General features: G+C 41.6%; 1 protein-coding gene across 1 annotated transcript in view; it reads right to left on the bottom strand.

The window, feature by feature from the left end:
- SNTB1 (syntrophin beta 1) overlaps positions 1 to 22,385 on the bottom strand; it is a 118,372-nt gene that overhangs the window by 36,516 nt on the left and 59,471 nt on the right. Inside the window, exon 3 of the mRNA XM_056486021.1 lies at positions 10,900 to 11,107. Coding sequence (XP_056341996.1) covers positions 10,900 to 11,107 — 208 coding nt within the window. The remainder of the gene's footprint in view (positions 1 to 10,899; positions 11,108 to 22,385) is intronic.

Raw genomic sequence — 22,385 nt, 5'->3', positions numbered from 1 at the left:
TTGATCAGTTTTCATTGTACAAAGAGGAGGACACAAAACTGTGTGATCTGCAGAAATCAAAATTATTCTGTCTCTATTTCTCTGTCACTTACATGTAGTTGTTTAGAGCTTACATTAAAAGCTTTACATTGAAATTAAAATTAAAATTAAAAATGTTGCTTTTGTTCTAGTCCTTGAGTAACTCTTCCTTCCTTTTCTAATCCTTCAAGTGAGGAAAACAGAAAGTACAAGGATATTGTTCATGTTGGGATTTTTGTCTATCTCTCCATAAGGATGATTAGCAAAATACTGTCTCTCCCTAGATTTACAATTGCAAAATAGAGTCAAAATCTTTGTCCTTTGAGGACATTTTTGGAAATGATCAGGAACAGCTTCTTTCAAAACCAGAGATGCTGGCTGTTTGCAGTTATTCAACAATTGGTCTTAAGAATTTTACTTACGAATAAAGGAGAATTTTGGTAAAGTATTGCTAAATAAGGTACCTACTAATAAAAAAACAAAACAAAACAAAAAAAAAAAAAAAAAAAAAAAAAACAAAAATGAAACTTCAATGCTCCCAAATTCCTTGCAGTGCCATTCTAGCCATCAGATTGTAAGCTCTGATGAGGTTAAATCTAATGTTATTCAAAGGCTGCTCCCCGAAGCAGATTCCCTTTAGGTAGTAGAATCATTGTCTTACTGTTTAAACATTCAGGCTTTCCTCTCTATTTCACAGTTCATAAAGCACCTTTATGGTACTGAGGTGTTTGTTTTTCTTCCCCCAAACAGAGCAGAAGGCAGTTTGTTTTCCAGCTTTGATTAAACCCTGCATCCCACAGGCAGTGCAGCTGTGGTGCTGCCCTGCTGCTTCTGGTTGTCTCCTCCTGTGAAGATGCAGCCCCGAGTGTCCCTGCTGCAGCCCCAGCCTGTTCTGCTCCAGCCTGCAGGGTCTGAGGTTAATGTGTACACAGCACAACTCATTAGCCCTGCTTCACTAGCTGAGCCAAAAACCTGCGTGATTGATCCAACAACATCTTTGGGCTTGGGACTAAGACTCAAATGAGGTCTCACCAAAAGCAAAGGTCAGCAATTTGGCACAGATTTCGCTGTGCATGGAGAAAGCTTTTCTTCCAAACCATTCATCTGGGAAGGTACAAATGACAACTAATATGGGCCTCATTAAAAATGAGTAGAGGAAACCCCTTGTGGAATTCAGCAAGGCTCCCTCGCTATCAAATTTATTTTTGGTCCTTTTCTGAAGCTTTTATTTACATTACAGTAAAGGCAACGTGGAGCTTGAAGACAGCTGTGGGGCTTGGGGTTTAGGAGACTCCTTAGACTAATTATCATGATGTGCACTATCAATTACTGTCCACTTAAGAAGAGAGGGTAATCCTGCAGGCAGATATAAATCTTTGGAACTGAAGAATCTGAGTAAAGGGAATAAAAGGATTTTTTTTTTTTTTTTTTTTTAATCAGCAATATTTTTTTTATGTTAAAACTCCATTGTCAAAACGTTTCCCATCTTAAAATAACTAAAATAAAACAATCACTAATTTAAGACTGGCAGAGAGAAGAAGAATGATACATGAAACCTTTTCAATTGTGAATTTGTTTCAAGTACAGTTCTTACAAGGATTTCACTCATACTCAAGCACTTTTGCCACAGTCAAGCCCTGAAATCAGAACTTCAAAATATGCTATTTTACATATGCTATCAGCATGTTCTTTCTTCCTCAGTAACGAAGGGTGTTGAAAATACTACTGATGCAACAATTAGACTGTTAGTATGAGAAATACTTCCCTGCAGTCTACAGAGTTGCTGTGTTGCAATATAATTGTCTAATGGCACATTTCTGTCAAGGTTCTCATGGTATTGTGTAGTATAATTTTATTTTTACAAGATTCAATAAGAAGGTAAAAGGCTGGTATTAATAGCCTTAGGAATTTATTACATAAACAGAGGTTGAGCATCAAAATTGAACTGGATTTGTAGAGTAGGCACTGAGTGAATGTCTTGCCACACCAAAAACTGTAACCCATATAACTTTTCCCTCTTCACTGCTCTTTTAAAACACTCATATTCTTCTAAAGGTCAATTCCTCTTTCCAACAGAGAACACAACATCTCCTCAAGATATATTTAGAAAATCTGTTTATTTATCTCTGTTAACAGTTGTTTGGCAAAACAGCTTTCAAGGCATATATTCTCCTGCTTGTAGCAGCAGTGATACTCTGCTCTTCCACAACAGCCTTCCAACATTAACCAGCTCATCTGTCCTAAAAGCACTGCTGGGTAGAGATAGCACTCCTCTGACTGCAAGCTGAGTGGGTGAGCATGATGAGCCAATAATATGCAAAAAGAGAAGAAAAAATCTAAATGTTTCCCTCCAAATTAGGGTATTTTTACCAAGAATAGCGCTGCTTTTGCCAGAAGTTTTCTCTGGGGATCAGCTGAGGGACCTGGGGGGAGAAGAAGGGCTGCAGAGCAAAGAGGCTTTTTTATGGCCAGTTCTGCTGCTTTCTGATGTATTTATTCATGCCATTAATCAAAAAGCTGAAATAGGAGTATTGTTATGCCAGAAAAAAACAAAGAAATGATGACTGGGGTGAGAGGAATTCATACTGGGCAAAGCCTGAAGGTCAACACTCCCCTAATGGGCCCCTCCATTCCCCTGAAGGTGATTTTTAACTTCAGGAGCCAACACCAGCAAATGAGAACCAGGTAACTTTGAAGAGAGAAAATGCTGCTTGATGGGAACTTAATGCCCAAAAAATCCAGGATTCTCTAAGACAGACAATCCCTTTCTTTTCAAGCTTCTAGCACGCAGCCTGCAAGCAGAAAAATGCAGACAAATGAGCAGACAGGCAGAGTGCAAGGGCACAGCTCTTGCAAAGCAGTGTTTGCCAGCACCCCACATTGCACAGCTGTGCACCCAGGGTGGATCAGCCCTGGGGATGCAAGGATAAGTCTGCTTGGCCCAGAGAAGTGAAGCGGGGTCAGGGGCTGAAGGGTGTGCCCAGCACTGCTCGGGTCACTGCTCAGGGCTTTCCTATTGCTCAGACTGCATTTGCCTTGCTCTTGGTTTCAGCTGAGTTTGCCCCAAACTATTGCCTTAATAGCAGCTTCCTCACCCTGAATAACCACTCCACAGCATCTCCAAATGCCCAAGGTGAGCTCCACACCTTCCTCATCCATTGTGCTGGTCTGGTTTCTCCCACCTTGCATCCCACAGCTGGGCAAGAACAGGCACTGCCCTTTCCTAACCCACCCTACTTGCACCAGTGAGAGGAGGCACAAACACACTGGGGCACAAGCAGATCAGTTGCTTTGGCACTTGAGTGTTCAAAATAATTAGGAAGGCCACCCTCCACTCCCCACTGACAGGATATGGGTTCAGTAGAGGTCTCTGCTCTCTATGCAATGTGTTTTATAAAGGAGGTTCATGTTGCATTTAAATCAATTTGAATACCAAAGAGCATCACTGCCTCCAATTCCTTCACTTCCTATCTTTCTTGCAATATTTTCTGTCAGAGGCTGAGAAAAAAAAGGAAGCCTTTTCCCAGCTTCTGAAGGAGGGGGATCAAAGCCTTCCTTCATATCACACCTGTATCTTTATGAACTGTACTGCAAATATGTTTAAGCAGAGACTTTCAAACCTGTGCAGCCCCAAAAGCTGAGATGTCCAGCACATGCATGAGGGGAGATGGGTGTCTTTGGACAGATCAACTGCTACTGCCAAGGCAAAAGACAGAAAGACCCAACATCCTGAAAATTTAGCAAAATCTAGGAAGTAAACATGTCATCTACCAAAGTTTAGAAAGCTCCTTGTCCAGCAAAGTCCAACCCAGCCAAACAGCAGTTCCAGTTTGGGTTATCTAGAGCAATGAGTTAAGTATTTGTGCCATGGCAGACACACTGTACAAAGCAGCCAGTGCTCAGAACCGCATCAGGATGTGCTCCAGACCACAGTAGAATGTGGTCCCACAGCTACCACCCAGTTCTGTTGGAGAAATCAAGATAAACATCTCCCACACCTCAGGAAGGCACTGAACTCCCCGTTTCCTTTCAGCATCCTCTCCCTCCTTTCAGGCTACAGCCCAGCATTTCTCCTTTCAAATCCTACCTGGGTTTGCTGACCTGACATCTGCAGAGCCCCCTGTCACAGCAGAGACATGTGGACCCTGCCTGTGGCTGGTGTCCCCTGCCTGTGCAGGCACAGCTGACAGAGCAGCAGCTCCTCAGGCTCAGGATTGCTCCTGACACAGGGACGAGGGAGTTAAATCAAACTCTATGGAGAGGAATGATTATAAAAAGGAACTTTCTCATAATTCCTGGGGTTCATAGGAACAGGAATAGATACATGCTGTATTTTATGGAGAAAGCTAAGTCATCTGCAAGGACAGCTGAGGCAGAGGGAGAGTGGGAAGGATGTGATTACCTCTGCTGGGATCTGACCAGAACTAATGCAGCCCTCTTGGGAAGGGCAAGGGGATATGCAGGGCCCAGTTCACACTGCAAGCTGAGCTGCAGCTCAACTTCTGCAAGAATAATTTAATACCTGAAGGCTACCACAGGCACAACAATGCTCACTGACTATTTAACTTTGCTCTATAATTATGTGATAGAGGGGTTTTCCTTCACTACAACAACCAACTGTACTGCAGAAATACAGACTTTTGATTTCAGGTCCTTCCTGCTTCTGCCACCATATTCCTATAATTTTTCATTATTTACTTATACCTATTCTTCTTTCCAGTCCCCTTGCAATGAGCACTTCATTTTATTATTTGCTGGTCTCTCATTGGCATGGGGAGAAATAGCATGTGTGTTACAGATAAAGACTGGCAGAGACTTTAAAACAGTACAGTGAATGAAAAGGCTGTTTTCAGCCTGAGTTTCCCTTAATACAGTCTTTAACTGAAAAGCAAGGAGAGAACGATGTCACTGCTGGTAAAAATGGCCTGTGGAGAAACCTCACTGAAGCTTGGAGAGGAAATTACTCTTCATGCTATTTCAGGTCTTTCCTAAGAACAGGCTGATCGTTATCCCAGATAATGAAGACTGTTAATGTAATTAAGAACTCTGTTCTGGTGTTTTACAAAGCAAACAAATAAGTTCTGGAACTAATAAGCTGCAAGGTTAAGTGACACAGGGCAAAAACAGGATTCTTCTTTTGGATCTAAGTGCTCCACAGCAAGTCATTAGCTGGCATTTAAAAGTGCAATTTCTAATTTAGGATACAGAGAAGTTTTCCATTTGAGGTATGTATAATCTCTAAAAGGTCAGATCAATTTTAAGATTATTACCAGATATATATTATCAAGCATTCTTCTTTAGCCACAAAAAACAGGAGGACAGGACCAAACTGCCTTGTTCTTCTTCCTGGATAGTATACATGGGTAATTCCAAACTCATCTGTAAATCCCTGGCAAGTAAGGTAGGCATTTCAGTAATTGTTTTTTTAGCAAACACCCATTTTTCTATCAGTTTATTTATCTGGTTAGATCATATATTGGTTTGTACTGGGTTAACACACAGTATAACCCAAAGCTTGCTGTAGGCTCAGCCTAAACATGCACAGGTACTTTCCAGGCACACAAGAGAGACTGGGGATTAGTATAACCTGGAAATTATTCCTGAAAATGCTGCTGATTCAGACTGAGCAGCCTGATGAGGCAGCTGCCCCAGAGAAACAGTGACACACTGCCCAGGGAAGCAGCAGCTTCCCAATCTCCTCCTCCTTAACACAGGTTCTCACTACTTGTCTTACACTGGGATTTGCCTCTGTCACAAAACCTGCAGAAAATTAATGGTGTCCCTCCAAAAGTAATGACTTTTCTACCAGAACTGCCACCACCATGATGGAAGAGCAGGGAGGGCTAAGGGGAACAGTGGCTGCTGCAACCATAGACACAGCCATGCCACAGTTTTTAAAATGCTGCCTAGCAGATGCTGTGCTTTATTTAAAGCCAGATATAAATAAATAAGATCAGATAACATCAGACACATAATGTAAAATAATGGCAAAATGTTTCAACTACGTGGTGGGCTACGGTTTTCTTGTGCAAAGACATTTTAAACTCACTTTTACAATTTGGAAAGGATATAAATTTTTTTAACTAAAGATCTCCATTTCTTTGAAAACTCATTTGTCTGTGATGAGAATAACAACATGGCTCTGTTGCTGTCTACTTATTTTGCTAACCTGTGAACATGCTTCCTAAGGAAATGGTAACATTTTCATTTCATACTGGGGAAGAAAAATAACCTCAAATACACTCTCATGTAATTTGCCTAAATCTTGTTTGGACAGCTTGGACGTCTCACAATTTTCCTGTTATCACCAGCTCCTCTGAATTAGAGTGAGAGCAGGGAGATAAATGTAATACTGCAATATACAGCTCGATACTGAAGATCACTCTACTGTGACATGCCTTGCACTTCAGCACTAACACAATGATATGGTTATCTGAGGTTTCAGGAGACTGAACAGCCTGTAATATATTAACACACTTTTCATTTCAGAGATAGTGTCAGGAGCTGAGAAACAGCTCTGGTTCACCACGCTGCTTTGGTTATTTCCCCTCAGGTCCTTCCTTTCCTCTGAAACCCACACCAGACTGGGAGCAGCAACACCCTGGCCCTGCACAGGCAGAGCAACAGGGACCAAGTGTGGGCTTAACATCTAGAGAGAAAAGCCCACAAGGTCACTTTTTCTGCAGCTTCAAGAATTAACATCCTAAAAGACAACTTGCAGAAATTCCTATTTTTAAGCTTCTCAAAGGAGCTTTGAGATAATTTTAAGAAGTCCACTGCCTGTAAGACATTTGACATCCGGAAAGGAGAACAGTCTCTGGCTGCAGCAGTGCTTTTTCTTTCTTCCAAGCCTACAAGAAAAGTATCACTGGCACAGAGAGGATAGAGAGAGATGCAATACTCAGGGTTTCATTTAATTTTGTTTTTTTTTTTTTAACTGACCCAGCTTGGTGCTGGCGCCTGGCTAGAGTTTCAGCTGCCCCTGAAGCCAGTCATGCTTTTGCTTGTGTGGCTGAATTGGCAAAAGCCACCTTCACAAAACCCCTTTTGCCAGAACACCTTTTTGTGTTTGCATTAAAGAAGAAAAAATTTAGATAAAGCTTTTGCCAACACTATTTTGGGCTATTGGAGCAGACATTACAGAGTGATAAAATAAACTACCATTTCCTCAGTGTTTTAGCTCTTAACTCAGAGAAGAATTTGCTCCTCATGATGGAACTCAGTGGTAGATGGGTAAGTCTATGAAGAGCAGCCATGGCTGTTTCAGCTCCTCTCTAAGTTATGAAATATGCAGAAGTATTAAAAGGGGTGTGGGGAAAGCTGGAGAAGACATTTCTACAAGGACTGAAAGTGTTTCTGGAAGAGCAGAAACAATACACATTTGGAAAAGCTCCTCAATTTAGATGACATTACTAACTTCTTGGTTTTTTTTAATTGGTTGCTAAAAGTATCTTTACAGGGAACATTATAAAAGGACAAGATGAAAAGATTAACTATTCCCTCATGCTTTTCATGTTTCATGTTCAGGTCTTGCTGAAGTGAAAAGACAAATACAGGAAACACAAAGTGATGAGGTGTGTGCACACTTCATTACAAACCAGCACTTAGTATTTCTCTTAGTTACAGAGAAGTTTTGAGATGCTGGTGACTTAATACAACTCCCTAAATACAACTCCCCAGTCCTTGGTCAGCTTTAGAAACTTCCTCATAAGGCCAAGGTCAGAACAAGGCTATTTCCTTAATAACAGAGGGAAGAGAGCATCTCTAATGATTGCTTCTGGCTGTTTTTCTCCTTGCCTATAAGAAGGCCACAGAGAACATTTGCTTTCTTAAAGTGATGCAGAGCTCCCTATTTACCAGCAGACACCCTCATTGCCCACCAGGAACCTGAAAGTGGACTCACAAGATGGAAGTTTCAGGTTGGAAACCACAAATTTAGAGCTTTCTTCACAGGGAAGTTCAGTTAAGGTGGTAGAATCTTGTTAGCATGCAATGTCTAAGTATCTTAGATAACCTACTCTTTATTTTAATGTTACCCACCTAAGGGAGGCTCCCCTAATGAATCTATTTTTGTAATGTCATGTAGGTTGAAGTTTAGAGCTAAGTTTAGAGCAGAGTCATATAAAAAAAATCAAACCAGGAAACAGCTTAATTGAAGCAGAGAGTAATCACAGCAAATTACAGTGAAATTTCCATTATTACATTCTGCATTCCCCAAACAAGCAGAGGAATTCAGCTCACAGTCTTCCCATTTTACTGAGAATTGACTTCAAGGATATGCTCTGTAAGGAACACAATATATGCCATGAAAGCTGTCTCAGGAGTTGCATCCAAGATGCCTTTGTGACCCTGTGGGAAGCCCATGCTGGAGCTGGCTCCTGGCAGGGCTGGGGCCCTGGGCAGAGGTGTCCACCCTGTGCTGCTGCTGCTGCAGTTTGTGAGGAGCTGCTGCCCATGGCAAGCACTGAGGCTGGAGAAGTTCCTGGAGGATGGGTCCTGGACAGGGGAGCAGTGTCTGGATCCTCCCCTGAGGAGGAAGGAGCAGCAGAGACAAGGTGTGATGAACTGACCCCATCCCCATTCCCCATCACCAGTAAGGGAAGAAGGGAGGGGCAGGAGAAAGGTTTTTTCAAGATTTGGTTTTATTTTCTCATTACCCTACTCTGGTTTATTTGGCAATAAATTCAATTAATTTTTCCCCCAAGTCGAGTCTGTTTAGCCCATGATGGAATTGTGAATTGTATTTCCCTGCCCTTATCTCAACTCACAAGCCTTTTGTTTTCTCTCTCCTGTCCAGCTGGAGAGAGGGAGTGATACAGTGGCCTTGGTGGGCACCTGGCAGCCAGGCAGAATCAAAGCACACTGGTATTCCACAAATCACTGCAGAATTTAATCTCTTCCCACTAACAGACCCAGGTTTTTCACAAGGAGCATCTCCCTCAGCTGCCTTGAACATCTCCTCTGAAACAGGACATAAACAGCTGGCATATACACAGAATTTGCAGTTAACTCTTTCATCCAGGCTTGACAGCCCACAGCCCAGTAAGAAAATAAAAGGAATTTCACATCACATTTTGCCACATTTTCTCTACTTTTCAACAGGTCTCTAACATGAGAGAAATGTAGGAACTTTTGGCATCACTCTGTTACTACTGCACAGCTCTGGATGGTTTTTAGTGAAAAAAACAAGTTGCCTTTTCAGTAACAATGTCACTCTCTCAAGGCAAATCTCTCAAGGCTAATTCTTGAAACAGCCACCATAAATACACTGGAACATGCACAGAGCCACAGCCTGACCCTAACAAAAGCAAAACAAGTTTCACCACTAAATTTAGAAAGACCTCAAAATGGTCCATATTGAGTAACACAAAGTAAGATTTCAGACCATAAGGGGAAAAAGAAAAAAGAAAAAGGAGAAAGAGAGAAGCATGTGAATGAGATACTGTGTATTAACTGTAAGAAGTGGAAATTCATAAACCAGAAGCCATGTGCCCACTTAAGATGATCTGTGAATATTATACTTACAAGATCTCTATGATCTACTACAGAGCAGCCACCCCTTCAGAGGAAAGCATTTTGCAACAGGAAAAGCCCCTTATGTTCAGCTTCTTATAAGTTTATAGAAATACAAAAAGGAAAACAAGATTAAAGATCCCATGGCTGTATAGTTTAATACTGCTAAAATTGACTTACCAATCCTTTGCTGTTTTAATCCCAAATTATTCCCCCAAACTTCTACATTTTCAACAGTACTAAGCTGAAGAGTTGTGCTGTTGTCCCCACTCTGTGAGCTTGGAGGGAGGGATGGGAAAAGATAAAAAATCTGCCTGAAAGGCTTTGCAATCTTTGTGTCACTGCAAGTGGTAGAGAGAGACCCATGTTTTGCTAAAAATTAATGATCTGCATTCTAAATGGAGACTTGATAGAAATATGGCACCTGTGCCTGTGGCTTCCATATTTTCGTCTACAAAATCCCAAAATGAAATAAAACATGTAGTGTTGTTTTTTTTCAGGGCAGTTAGTCAGTTTTTCACATCTGTGCTGGATGCACAGGTTGAAAGGGCAGTGTGTACACAGTGGCCATTCTCACACACCCCAGCTGGAGGGACAGAGATGCTCTGAATGGCTGCCCAGGCAGTAGGTGGATGGGAATTGCTTCTAGGCACAATTCTAACACTGCTACCATAGCAAATCCACACTTATCAGTTGGTACAGTGCCTAAAATGAATTCTGAGGCTACTGATTTAAAATCAGATCCTCTAATACTGATACCACCCCTGTGCAGTCATGGATTGTCTTTCCACAGGTCAACAGATCCCAAACTACTGTCGAACTGAGCATCAGGTTTTCTCTGTGCATAAAACATTTTAAGACTCAAATTTTGAAAGATGGGCAAGAGTTGCAATTGCAAGCTCAGCCTGATAGGCTGCTCATCTCAAATGCAGGGTTACCATTACAGAAGGAGCTCCCAGCCTTTATGGGAAGCTCCAGATCATGCCCAGCTCCAAAGGCCAGGCACATGGACCAAGGTACCTCCCAAGCTGGGAACAGGAAGGTGACAATTCTTATACAAAATGGGAGTTGTAAGGTGAACTCAAGGGCTGGTGTCAGTTTTTGTGACTCATGTCCAATCCCTGAACTTGACATGAGACTTTTTGATCTTCCAGGAAAGTCTTTCTTAATTGGCATGTAGAAGCAAAGACTACAGGGATGTTGCAGTTTTCTGCTTGTTTTTTTAAAGCACAAAAAGTGGCATGTTAAGAAAAGAAAGATCTTCAAGGAAAGGTAAACCAAACCCCAGGATCTCATTTAGTCTCTACTTCAGGTACAGAGAATAAGAGATAGAGAGTTTAGAAATGAAAATAAGAATGTTTTCATTACCTTTTCAGCAAGCCAGCCTAGATGCCTAATCTCTCGACTTCCAGCAATCCCTGTTTTACCCAGCTGGTCTCTGACCTCTGCAATCACCCTGGGGATGAGCTCATTGACACTGGAGTGGATGGCATTGAACCAGGCCTGGGCTGTAGCTGAATCCTTACTCCTGAGCACCACGGTGTGCTTGGCATCAGGTGAATGAACTTCAATAATTCTAGAAAAATGGGGGGAAAAACATTATGTTCATTCATATACTAATAGGCAACTAAATTTATTACCTTGTTTAGTGAATGCAATGAGTTAGAAAGGATACTAACATTGAGACCTATCACTAAAAACTTACCTTTACAACACCTGAATAGAGTTGGATCACCTTTACTGAAGCCAGGTCTCTACTGGCATTGTGATAACATCCTTGAGAAGGGGATTTGCCAGTGCTGATGCAATCCCACATACAGCATGTCACAGGAGTTTCAAATATAAAGGCAAGAGGAACCTTCACTGACATGGGCACTGCCCAGAACTGGAAACTGCATGGAAGATGGCTGTGGAGAAGCCAGGGATAAGCTGCTGTCTTCCTTAGCTGGTTATCATGGCACAACCAGAGCTTTTCAGTGTGCTTATTTTATACATGCAGAGATGAATAAAAATCATCCTCATCCCAAACAGAGGAACTTTCCTAGGATTGTTCTGTGGTTTCATTGATACCACTACACATTAACACAGGTCTAGCACAACTGGCCTTCTCTGGGAGTTACCAGCATCCTCAATGCTCCATTTAGATCCTGCTAACAGTGGCAACAGGAAAGTGCTAACAACCATATAACTGCTGCTGGCAGGCACCTTTTACAGATTTTCAAACTCCTGTAGAAGGAAATGAGTTTTGTTTCAAAGTAAACATTCCTACTGGACCATCCTGTGGGTTTCCACTGTGGTTTGAAATGTACAACTGAACAGTTTTCAGGAAAATGAATCCTGTTCATTGTGGTAATGGGACCTGTGCCAACACCTTTGCTAACAACAACAAAAGTGCTTTGACAGGCAGCTGCAGCTATTTCAGCTCTGTTCTTAGTGAAGTTATTAGTTATTAGTGGGGTTTTGTGTGCTCTTTATAGCTCTGTGGGCCATTCTACTTGAACATCTGTTAAATAACCCACAAAGTAATAGCCTGTTTTATCTTTATGTGGCAATTATGAAACAAAGCCCTGGTCATTGCCCATTTCTCAACTCTGTATCACATTTGTAATTTTTATTATAAAAGTACAGTGACAGCCCCGAATGTTACCCTCCCAAATTCGACCTGGGATCTGAGCCTAATCATGTACTTCTGTCCTGTGCATGGCTGCCCAGTCTCTGGGACACACAATGACTCCTTTCTGCAGCAGAAAATTAATTAGTTCAGTGGAATTTATTCAGGTTGAAGTTCATAACAGTACTGTAACGCAAATATTTGTTGTGCAATTACAAAATCCAGCAATTTGGAACTTAACTAACAATTAAGAGGTCTTAATTATTTGGTTAAACCAGAGCAGGATCCAGAACAGAGGGTGACTCTATCTGCACAGCTCTCTGGGGCTCAGAGAGGAAGGATCCCTGGTCTCATGTTTGTCCATTTTGAGAAGGGGAGGTTTCCACGTAGACACTGTTCTAAATATAGAAAAGGTCATGATTTTCCAAACTCAGCAGCTGAACTGTTCAGGGTCTTAAATCACTGGGTAGCTTAAGAAGTGGCTTGATTTTTCAGGAAGCACTGAGCCAACACAGTAATGCATATTTCCTCAGTAAAGCTGCTGCAGTTCAGCACTATCTGAAAATTAATGTTCTTATTTAGCTACTCCAGAATGCACCAAATTTTCAGTTTCAGGTACCAAAGCAAAATTCCTTGATACATGACGGCATTCTTGTGAACTAGAAAACTATATTTGTAGATAGGCACATTTCAAATCACACTCTCATTTTTTCTGCACTGCTAGAAAGAGCCATCTCCTTCATGGTTAGGATTTAGCCATTTGTGTCCACTGATCATTATGATCATGCACAGCTACCAAACTGTGCTGTGCTGTGTCTGTATTTCCATCACAACACAGCTCTCCCACTGCTGACTCCCACTGTGACTCTGAACTGGAGCATGTTCTTGTAGGCAGTCACCACCAAAAACAAACTAGACAGGCTTGGATTTTCAAAATTCATTGGGGTAATCAATGAAATATTGCTTATTACTCACAGAACAGTTTTTGATCCTACAGCATTTCACAAATGAGGACAGTGACAGCATCCTCATTTCACCAAGAAAAAAGTGGAAAAGTGAAGAACCCAGACAAGGCAGGGAACAGGCCAGGAGCAGCCATCAGGATTTTCAGTCCTCTGTCTCCCATTTTAATACTTCTTTTAAAAAGAAAAATTATTTGGACAACATAGCAGTACTGTGCTGCATTTGAAAAATGTTAACACACCATATAGATTGTGTGAAACAATGCTCTTCACAAAGCCTGTGGTTTCTACATGGGGACTTCCACCTACAATCTCACTGCACATCATGCAGTAAACAAAGTGCTGAACACAGACTCTAAAGAGTCAGAAGAAAGTGCTGCTTTTTCAGCTGCAAAGGATCAGCAGCAAACTTGTGTGATTTCTTTATGTTAGAGTTGAAGCAGGTTTTGACTTAAAAATAAATTACTGAGAGCCAAAAGAGCTTCCAAAGCTATCCAACTGGCAACTTGTTTACCTCCAATTTGTAAATTCTTCCTTCAAAAAAGTGGATTAACATACAAATAGGTATTTTAGTACTTGGGCCTTCATCATTCAAGTGAATTTTTCTTGATGAAGACTATTTAAGTATTTGTACAAGAGTTCTATCCCTGAGCATTTAGACAGTTATTAAGAGGTCTGTTTAAGGGGTTCTAAATCATGCATATTCTTTCTGATATCTACATATTCAAATGTGATATCAAAGGCTAAATTCTAGTATACATACACATACACACATACTGAGCCATGCTAGCAAAAATACTCATCCTTCAGTGACTTCCAACAAAGCTAGTTTGGGAATGCTTGCCAGTCACCAAAGTTTGATGGTGATGCACTAACAACTGCAGAAAGTCTTTTTCCATGAACTGAGTAACAAGATGCCTGGACAATACTACTACACTTCTCATAACTTAGTTCAAAACAGGAATACATGCTGCTTTGACCACATTGAAAATTATTCTTTTTATCCACAGCACTTGTCCACTCCCAGAAATACATCTGCAGGCATCATTCCTTAGCAAGCTGCTACGTAGCCAACTTTATTTACACACCCTAAAGTCTAAATCCTCAACTGTCTGAATTCTGCTACTGCCAATTGCTGTAAGATCTGGACTAGAAAACCTCAGGAAACAGAGCTCACGGATTTCCACCAAAAACCCAGGATTCCTGTCTCCACAGTCAACTGGGATGGAGATACTAAAAGAAACTTTAAATCTTCTTGGAAGCCCATGAGCTCTGACTGCAATCAGATGCTGAAAGTGCTGCATCCCTATAAACTCTTTCCTTTTCTGCCTTTCAGCCCACGCTGCTTTGATTCACCAGTCCAACTGGATGATGCTTTCTATATAGCAGCTGACTGATGGCATTTCCATACTTTCTGAAAAGAAAAAAAATATCAGTGACCTTAGTAAACTCCAAGACTAAGGCACTTAAATGTTTCCAGCAGTCTAGCCATTATAGTTTTGATTTGTTCCTTGGCTAAACTGACCACCTCTTACTGACTTCTGTTTATCTGCAGTTCAGTGATAAAGTTCCCTTAATTCCCCACTGAACTGAAATATTTAGGGCAATGCCACAGCTGTGTTTATTCTCACACTCCACCACAGTTATGTAAATACTGCATATGGAGCTGTTTCTGATAAAGCCCATACCAACCCAAAGGAATTATATGTTAGCTCTAGATGACTGCCAAGATGCGCAGCACCTCTCCAGCTTGGCAATGCATATGAATGATATCACATTTTCTCAGAGATCATTTGGCAAACCTTGCAATAAAAGAGTAATTTTCTCTCTCCTTCTCAAAGACCCTCAGTGAGCTGAGGAGTGTTTCCAGCATCCCCTTCTCCACGGCAGAACACGGGGGTGACACAAAACTCAGTTCCAAATGCTGTAACCTGGCACGTAAGAGGAAACTCCCTCCCTCTCTTCATTAGACTTTTTCCTTCACAGAGGATCAGAAGAAATTTAGAGCAAATGTTTGGTAGACCATACACATTCCACATTTGATAAAGCTTCTTTCTGTAAGTGTTCATTATCTAAGAAATACCTTTTATCAAAACTCTTGAAAGTACTTCTGCCACCAGCATTGGCTCAGGACCAAATCAGGCACTGAGTTACACTTCATGACTCTTCCTGGGTCAGATTATGTATTCAGTGACTGATTAAAGTGTGGAGTAAATCCCTTGAAGTTAATGATAAGATGGAGCCAGAGTTATTGAAGTCCATCTCACTACTTTGATTTTGCACCAGCACAGAGGAACAAAATAGTCTGTCACTGACTTTACAATCTTAAAGATGAATCAAAGGCCAAACTGTTCACTCTGTCTCCTCCATCACCATCTGCACATGAAACCACAGTAAGTAATTCTGGTTTTTTTTCTGAGTGTATAAACATAGGAGCCTTTCCAGGAAAAGGGGGGATTTAGAAGAACACAACCTGATTTATATTTAAATAGCTGTAGGTTTTGTTATAAAATAAATTTTAAAAAACTGTTAAGATTCTTTTAAATTGTTCATTCAGCATTGGGAGATGAACCAGGAACAGAATACATTAAAATTAAGCAATGGAAACTTTGGGCTTAGCCTGCAAGGAAAATATTCCAGAGATACTGTTAGGCTTGCAATGAATTCCCCAGAATAATCTCTGAAGAAGCATCTTCATTTGATGAACCTAAATGGAGGTGAAAGCAATTTTACCAAGCAAGCACTACTTGGTAATCAAGTAGGATTTTTCTGTGTGAAAGGCTCTTGGTCCCCTTGCTGCCAGAAGGGTACTTGCTGTATTAACAGTTACTTGGTGACTTTCAGCTTACACTGCTAAAACTGGTGTAGATCCTTTCCTGGGAGCTGGACTAGACTGATGTCCAACCAGAGGGTGTATATATTCACTAATGAGCTGTCACAGTTGATTTCATTTCTATTTGCCACCAACTGGGCTTTAATAAAAGGAATGTCAGTGGAGTTGTGCCATATGCAAGCAAAGAAAGGATTTGGTTCTGCAATTGACTTGCTCACACCACTGCATGCAGATGCTGACCAATCTGCAGAGACATCACACACTGCCTTCTCCACCCAGAGCAACCACAAATTATAATTAAATATATATAAAATTATAATTAAATAGTTTTTAAATGTATATGGATGTTAACGAGCAGGACTCTTACACCACAGTGCTCAAAAGATCTCTTATATTTTACTCTTGATTTTTTTCTTTTATATTCTGGTTGTAATTTTACTGAATATTGGTAATCCAGGAATATAGAGTTCTTCACAGTGGATTCAGCACAAAGCAATGGCAAAAGAGCTGTTTCAAGGAGCAGTTGGAGTCAATTACTTGGGAAAAACCCCACGAACAGCATTATTTCATAGAGATGTCAGGAATTTGATTTAACTTTAAAAGATGCTGAAATTTTAAGAAGATGTGATTGGTATATTCAATACACTGACCACAGCTCCCTAAACAGCTGTTTTCCCTGAAGCAAAGCCACAGCCAAATTCAAAGCAGCAGCAGCAAAGCAAACCTGCTGCTGGAACTGCATCTGGGCTTGGCAAAAAGCATAAGAGTGCAGCTGCTAATAGTAGTAAAGGACCCCTTCAAATTAAGAAGAGGTTGGAGGGTCTCCTGCTGCTGCATAAGTAAGAGATCAAGGGTTTAGAAATGAGAAGGAATGCCACTGCTGCTGTTAGCAAGCACTGAAGTAGGACCAAGGGGAAGGAAGAGGATGTGATCCACGAGTGAAAACTGATATGGAAACAGGAAAATCAGCAGGGCTGCTAACAGATCAGCTCTGTCTCATGGATTATTTGTCACAGAAGAAAGTCTTGCTGGAAGAGAGAAGCAGCAGGTGCACCTTATCTAGCAGGGTATGTCTCAATGTCTCATTATGTTACAGATCTACTTTCTGGCTTCCATGATCAAGTAGCCCAGGGATCACTGCTTACTTGCCCAGTGAAGCAAAACTAAAGCCAGACAACTATGCCTACAAAGCCACAAATTTCTTCTGGATCACTTGCTGGGCTCTGAGTGCTGTGGGGAGAGGCACCACTGGGAGCCAGTCTCCCAGAGATACTGCCAGCTGCTCTGGGGACAGCGGGCATGCGTCACCTCCTGACACTTTCCCAACTAGCAGAAGACCCATCTTCTCACTGAACAGACACAGAGACTGATGGAAAAGCTGTATGTAAGTGATGAGAAGAAGTAGCAACTTCAGCAAAGCTCTTACTACAGTAAAACAGGAATTTCCATCAGCAGAAACACAGGAGAAAGCAAGCTAGAAGTGACTGGAGGGTGTTAAAATAGCCAAGTATTTACACACAACCTAAGCACTGAGGATCAGCCTCAGCATCTACCAACACTGAGCTGGGGCACCTCTGACAGCAGCCAGGGCTCACACTGTGGATGTCACTTGGTGCCATACCCTGAGTACCGGGGGTGCAAGAAGGAGCAGCTTTAAATACACCAGCTGAAAATCCTGCTCCTTAATTAATGGCAGATCAGGCCAGATCAGAGCTGTGAGACTGAAATCCAATTTGCAGAAGGGCTGGTAGGTGAGGGAAAGCCCAGCACTGAGCACAGGACAACAGCCAGGCAGGAAAAAGCCTTGAGACTGTCACTCTCTCCAAGGCACTACACAAAGACTCTGGGGACTGAAGCATAGCAGGAAAGTGGAACCCTTGTACACCAACTTTCTTTCTTGGGAGATCTGAGTGGTTTTAAACTGGTCTTCAGCATTATTTAGCAGCAGCTTGAATGTCAGCACTTGCAAACTTTACATACAGAGGCACATAAAAACATGATTAATTATTTGTTCTCCTTTTTCCTGCAGCAGTCCCACTGTTCTTCCTTTCCCTTTATTCTGGGACACATTTCTTGGAGAATTTACCTTTCTCCATCTCTCCAGAGCTTTGTTTTTTTCCTTTTTTACAAAAGTTTTTGTTAAGTAAAGTCTGCTGCAGTCTTCACTCAGTGGGTTTGTTGCTCTGCCTTGCTGCTTGTCTTTTTCTTTAATCACTTTTTCTTAATTTGTGCTCCTCTCTTCCCTCCATTCATTTTTCAGGGCAGTTCCTTTTTTGTTCCCCTTCACCTGATTAATTTCCAGTTCCTTTACTCTTATTTCCATTTCTGAGCTCAGCCCTCTACAGCTGAAGCTAACTGGAAAAATCAAAAGTCTTTGACTTTTTCAAAACTCCCCTAACTGAAGCAATGGCTGAAAAAAATCCAAAATGCAACACAAAAACCCACCAGCATAAGGATTTTTTTTTCATTATTTAAACATTTGCACAGGAAAGAAAGACTTTGGTTAAAAGATTGTTAATAAAAAAATCCAGCTGAAAACATTCTTCCAGCCTTGGTTACTGCCACCTCCTCGTCACCCACATCCTTCCTCACCACCCAACTCACAGTGACACATTTTATTGTTGTCAGGTCATGTTCAGCCCAGCTCACACCTAGACACACACACACATATACATAAAGTTTTATTTATAGTCACATGTATGCATGTACAGACACTGCTTTTGAGTTACACATGCAGGAGCTTTACCCATTCCTATCTGATTTACACCAGGAGCCCACCTGTATGGCCCCAAAGGATGGGGAAGGGAGAAAGCCCCATGTCATGAAAAAAAGAAAAGAGACATCTTTTATTTTTCAAGAAAATGAGACATGCCTAGTCCCAAATTCACCAGGACCTGCAGAGATTGAAGGTCAGTCCTGACATGCTGTAACTCTCCAGTTCTACACTGGTATCTCAAACACCCTGCAGGAAAACTCAGGGGGTTCCACTGTGCCCCAGATCCTGGCACATCTGCCAGTAATTCAGTTCTCAAACCATTGCCCAGAGACTGCAATCTTTAGGACATTAGAAACAGATTCTAACATGATTAAACAGAATAAGAATTAAATCATGAAGGGAAAAAAAAACCAACATAATGAAGTTCACCCTAGTTTGGTGATTTGTCTCAAAAAGGATAAAAATACTCATCTTTATGGCAGGGATAGTCTTGCAGAAATGCCTGTTCTCAGTGGCCTTTCAAGAAAGATAAGAAGAAACTGAGGCTAAAAGAAAAATTGGTATGATCCAGACTAAAGTTGTGGGAAGTTTCCCAAATGATAAAAAACAGCTATTCTGCATAATGACAAACAAATTTAAAAATCACCATCAAATCTCAAGGCATCCCTGCCTAGAGGCTTCAGAGCTCCAGCTCCTACAGGTTTGGAAAACTGCCCCTTATCAAGATAGATGACTGCAGCTTAAAACTGCACCAGCAACTGCAGAGCTGCCCAAAAACCAGATGATGTAGATGACAGAGAAGTGTCAGACAACAAATTAGAGAACCATTAATTATTAAATCTATCAGTCACTGAATTATTAATTGTAGCAGTTAATGACTTGCCCCAAAAATATTGTTATGAGAGAAAAAAATTGCAGTGTTAGAGGTCCCTCATCTGACAACCCTAGCCCTGCATGCACTGACCCTGGCTACTGAGAAGGGTCCAGAGCCATGCAGGGTATCGAGGAGGAAGAGGAGCCCTTCCCATCACCCATCCCACAACTCCACTCTGCTGCCCATACCCAACTTCTTCCTTCTCCTACCCTCAGAGTACTGAAGGGGGTGTAGCCAATGCCTTTTTAGCTAAATTACCTAACTTCTCTCAGCTTGAAAGAGGCAGCAGTAGATAAACCTCAAGTGCTGCCTACTTATTCATCCCTTCCAATAAAGAGCAGATTTTGTAAGCAGATTAGCACTTACAGGAACACAACACGGGACATCCAGCTTCACACAAAAGCTGGATTTGGCTCCATTAGAGTAAAATGGTTGGAAGCAAAGTTTAAAAACATATGTTCACCATGACTTTGAATTCACAGCTTTTTGTGGGCAAGGCTCTAACAGACCAAGCACACTCTGATTGAACAACAGGGTGATTTAAGGTTGAGGGGAGAGTCAACCAGAGTTTCACCCTGATTATCCTCACTTTTGTTCTTTTCTGGATTTGAATTACACCCTTTCAAGTTGCTTTACTTTAATGTTGGATTGTTGATACAGTAATCTAAGGAGATAATAAACACAGCCCACCAAACCAAATGCTAACAAAAATTCTTGATATAAATCAGACTGACTCGAGCAGGCTCAATGACTTCTTCAAAGGACTTATTGATATTCATATAGTAAAACATGTCTGTACCAATAATGATAATTAACTGCTATGTGCCTTTCATCCAAGGATTTCAAGCTGTAGCTCACAACAACACTATGAATTAAGTATGATCTCTGCATTTCACAGAGGTTCTTCAGCCAGACAGCAGCTCAATAACAACACAAGGAGCAAAGCACAAATTGCTTGAGGAGATGTGGAGGGTGACTTTTAATACTGGTAATGTGCCCACTGTATATTTTTATTTATGCTCTATTCCCTATTCAGATGTTCTTTGTCTTTCCTCTGCTTACCTACAACATACAGTAACAAAAAAAAAGGCCCAAGTTTCTTAAACCAAGCCAAATCCAGATAAATCTGCACTGTGCTCTAGGGGAAAAAAATTTTCCACCTCCGCAGGAAGCCCCACAGAGCTGTGGATGTCACTCCTGGGGTGGAAATGGGTGGAAACAGTGGTGGAAATGTGCCACCTTATCCTTGGTGCAGGGCTGAGCCTTTGCCAGCATCTAACCCCATCTGTGCTTTATACTGCCAGTGTCATGGACTGTGCTCAGTGCTACCAAACTACCTCCTAAGGCAGATAACCAGACAAGTGTGACCTGTGCTCTGCAGGAGTGGCTGTAACTCATTCTGGTTCTCTGGTCACTCTGTGGCAGAGCCCTGCCCTCTGTGAGCCCCAAACATACATGACTGACTCAGGGAAACCATTCCCCCAGCAGCAGAGAAAACCCAGGCTGCAAAGGTGCATCCCTAATCCACACTGCTCTGGGAGAGAACTGGCATCTGCTCTGCACACCAGGGCCTGCTCAGACCTGGCAGAACCAAGCTATGGTCCTGTTCTGAACAGGGCTGAACAAGAGAGAGCAGGGTGGGGGTGTGAGCCAGACCATGTTTTACTCAACAAGATACCCAGAACATTCTCTACTGCCCAATACTTGCCTCCCTGTCCCCACAGCTCCACTTGAGTTATATGAGCAGGAACTTGAAGAGGTACAGGAGCTCCTTGGTCTTTCATTCCCTCACCCACTTCAAGTTGTTTGTCTTTTTATTGCATTTTTACAATCTTCTGCTTACATCTTATATTTGTTGTGTGCTTTCATGACTCAAGTTTTTTGATGCAAGGACTTGTTTCTACCATGTCATATTAAATCTGTTTGATACTCAGTTTTCTTCTTAAAGAAGCTTGAACTTTCATTTTCATTTCTGATTGTAACAAAAGTAAGTACATGCAAATTCACTAGAATCTGTTTTATATTCAAGATTTTGAAATGCCATTTTAGAATCACACTGTGCTACTTCATGCTGCATAAGTTACATACTTGTATACCAATTACAGTTCAAAATGTTAAATTTCACTGACACTATTACTGTGCATTGCTGAAATTACTGTTATTAAATATTTCCCAATGCAAAAAAAAAATTCAACAAAAAAAAACCACCTCAAAGTAATGAAGCTGCTTGAATCTATTGCTGCCTTTGGAATAAATAGGTCTCAGTCTGTCCTGTTCTGCACCTCCTTGATGTGTTGGGAAGCCCAGATAATTCCCAGATGCAGCTCATTGTGCAGAGTCCAGAATTAATGGCTACCAGCCAGTTCCTCTGCCACCTTGTAGTGGGTTGACCCTGAATTCCAGGCACCCACCAAAGTTTCTCTGTCACTCCCCTCCACTAGTGGACAGAGGACAGAAAATATAACAGGTTCCTAAGTTGAGATAAGGACCAGGAGCCATCACTCACCACATACCATTACAGACAAAACAGGCTCCAACTTTGGGAAATTAATTGAATTTATTACTTACAATATCAGAGCAGGATACTGAGAAGTAAAATAAATCTTAAGAACACCTTCTCCCTCCACCCCTTCCTTCCCAGGCTCTACCTACTTCCATCCAGTGGCCTAGGAAGACAGGGAATGAGGGTTACACAGCTCATCACAGGTTGTTTCTGCTGCTGCTCAGGGAGAGGAGTCCTTCCCTTCCTCCAGTGTGGGATTCCTCTCCTGCAGTTCTTCATGAACTGCTCCAGTGTGGCTCCCTTTCCACAGGGTGCAGTCCTTCAGGAACAGGCTGCTCCTGCATGGATCACCCAC

This window comes from Oenanthe melanoleuca, chromosome 2 (genome assembly GCF_029582105.1).
Source record: "Oenanthe melanoleuca isolate GR-GAL-2019-014 chromosome 2, OMel1.0, whole genome shotgun sequence".
Taxonomy (NCBI): domain Eukaryota; kingdom Metazoa; phylum Chordata; class Aves; order Passeriformes; family Muscicapidae; genus Oenanthe; species Oenanthe melanoleuca.
This window is presented reverse-complemented; position numbering and strand designations above follow the sequence as displayed.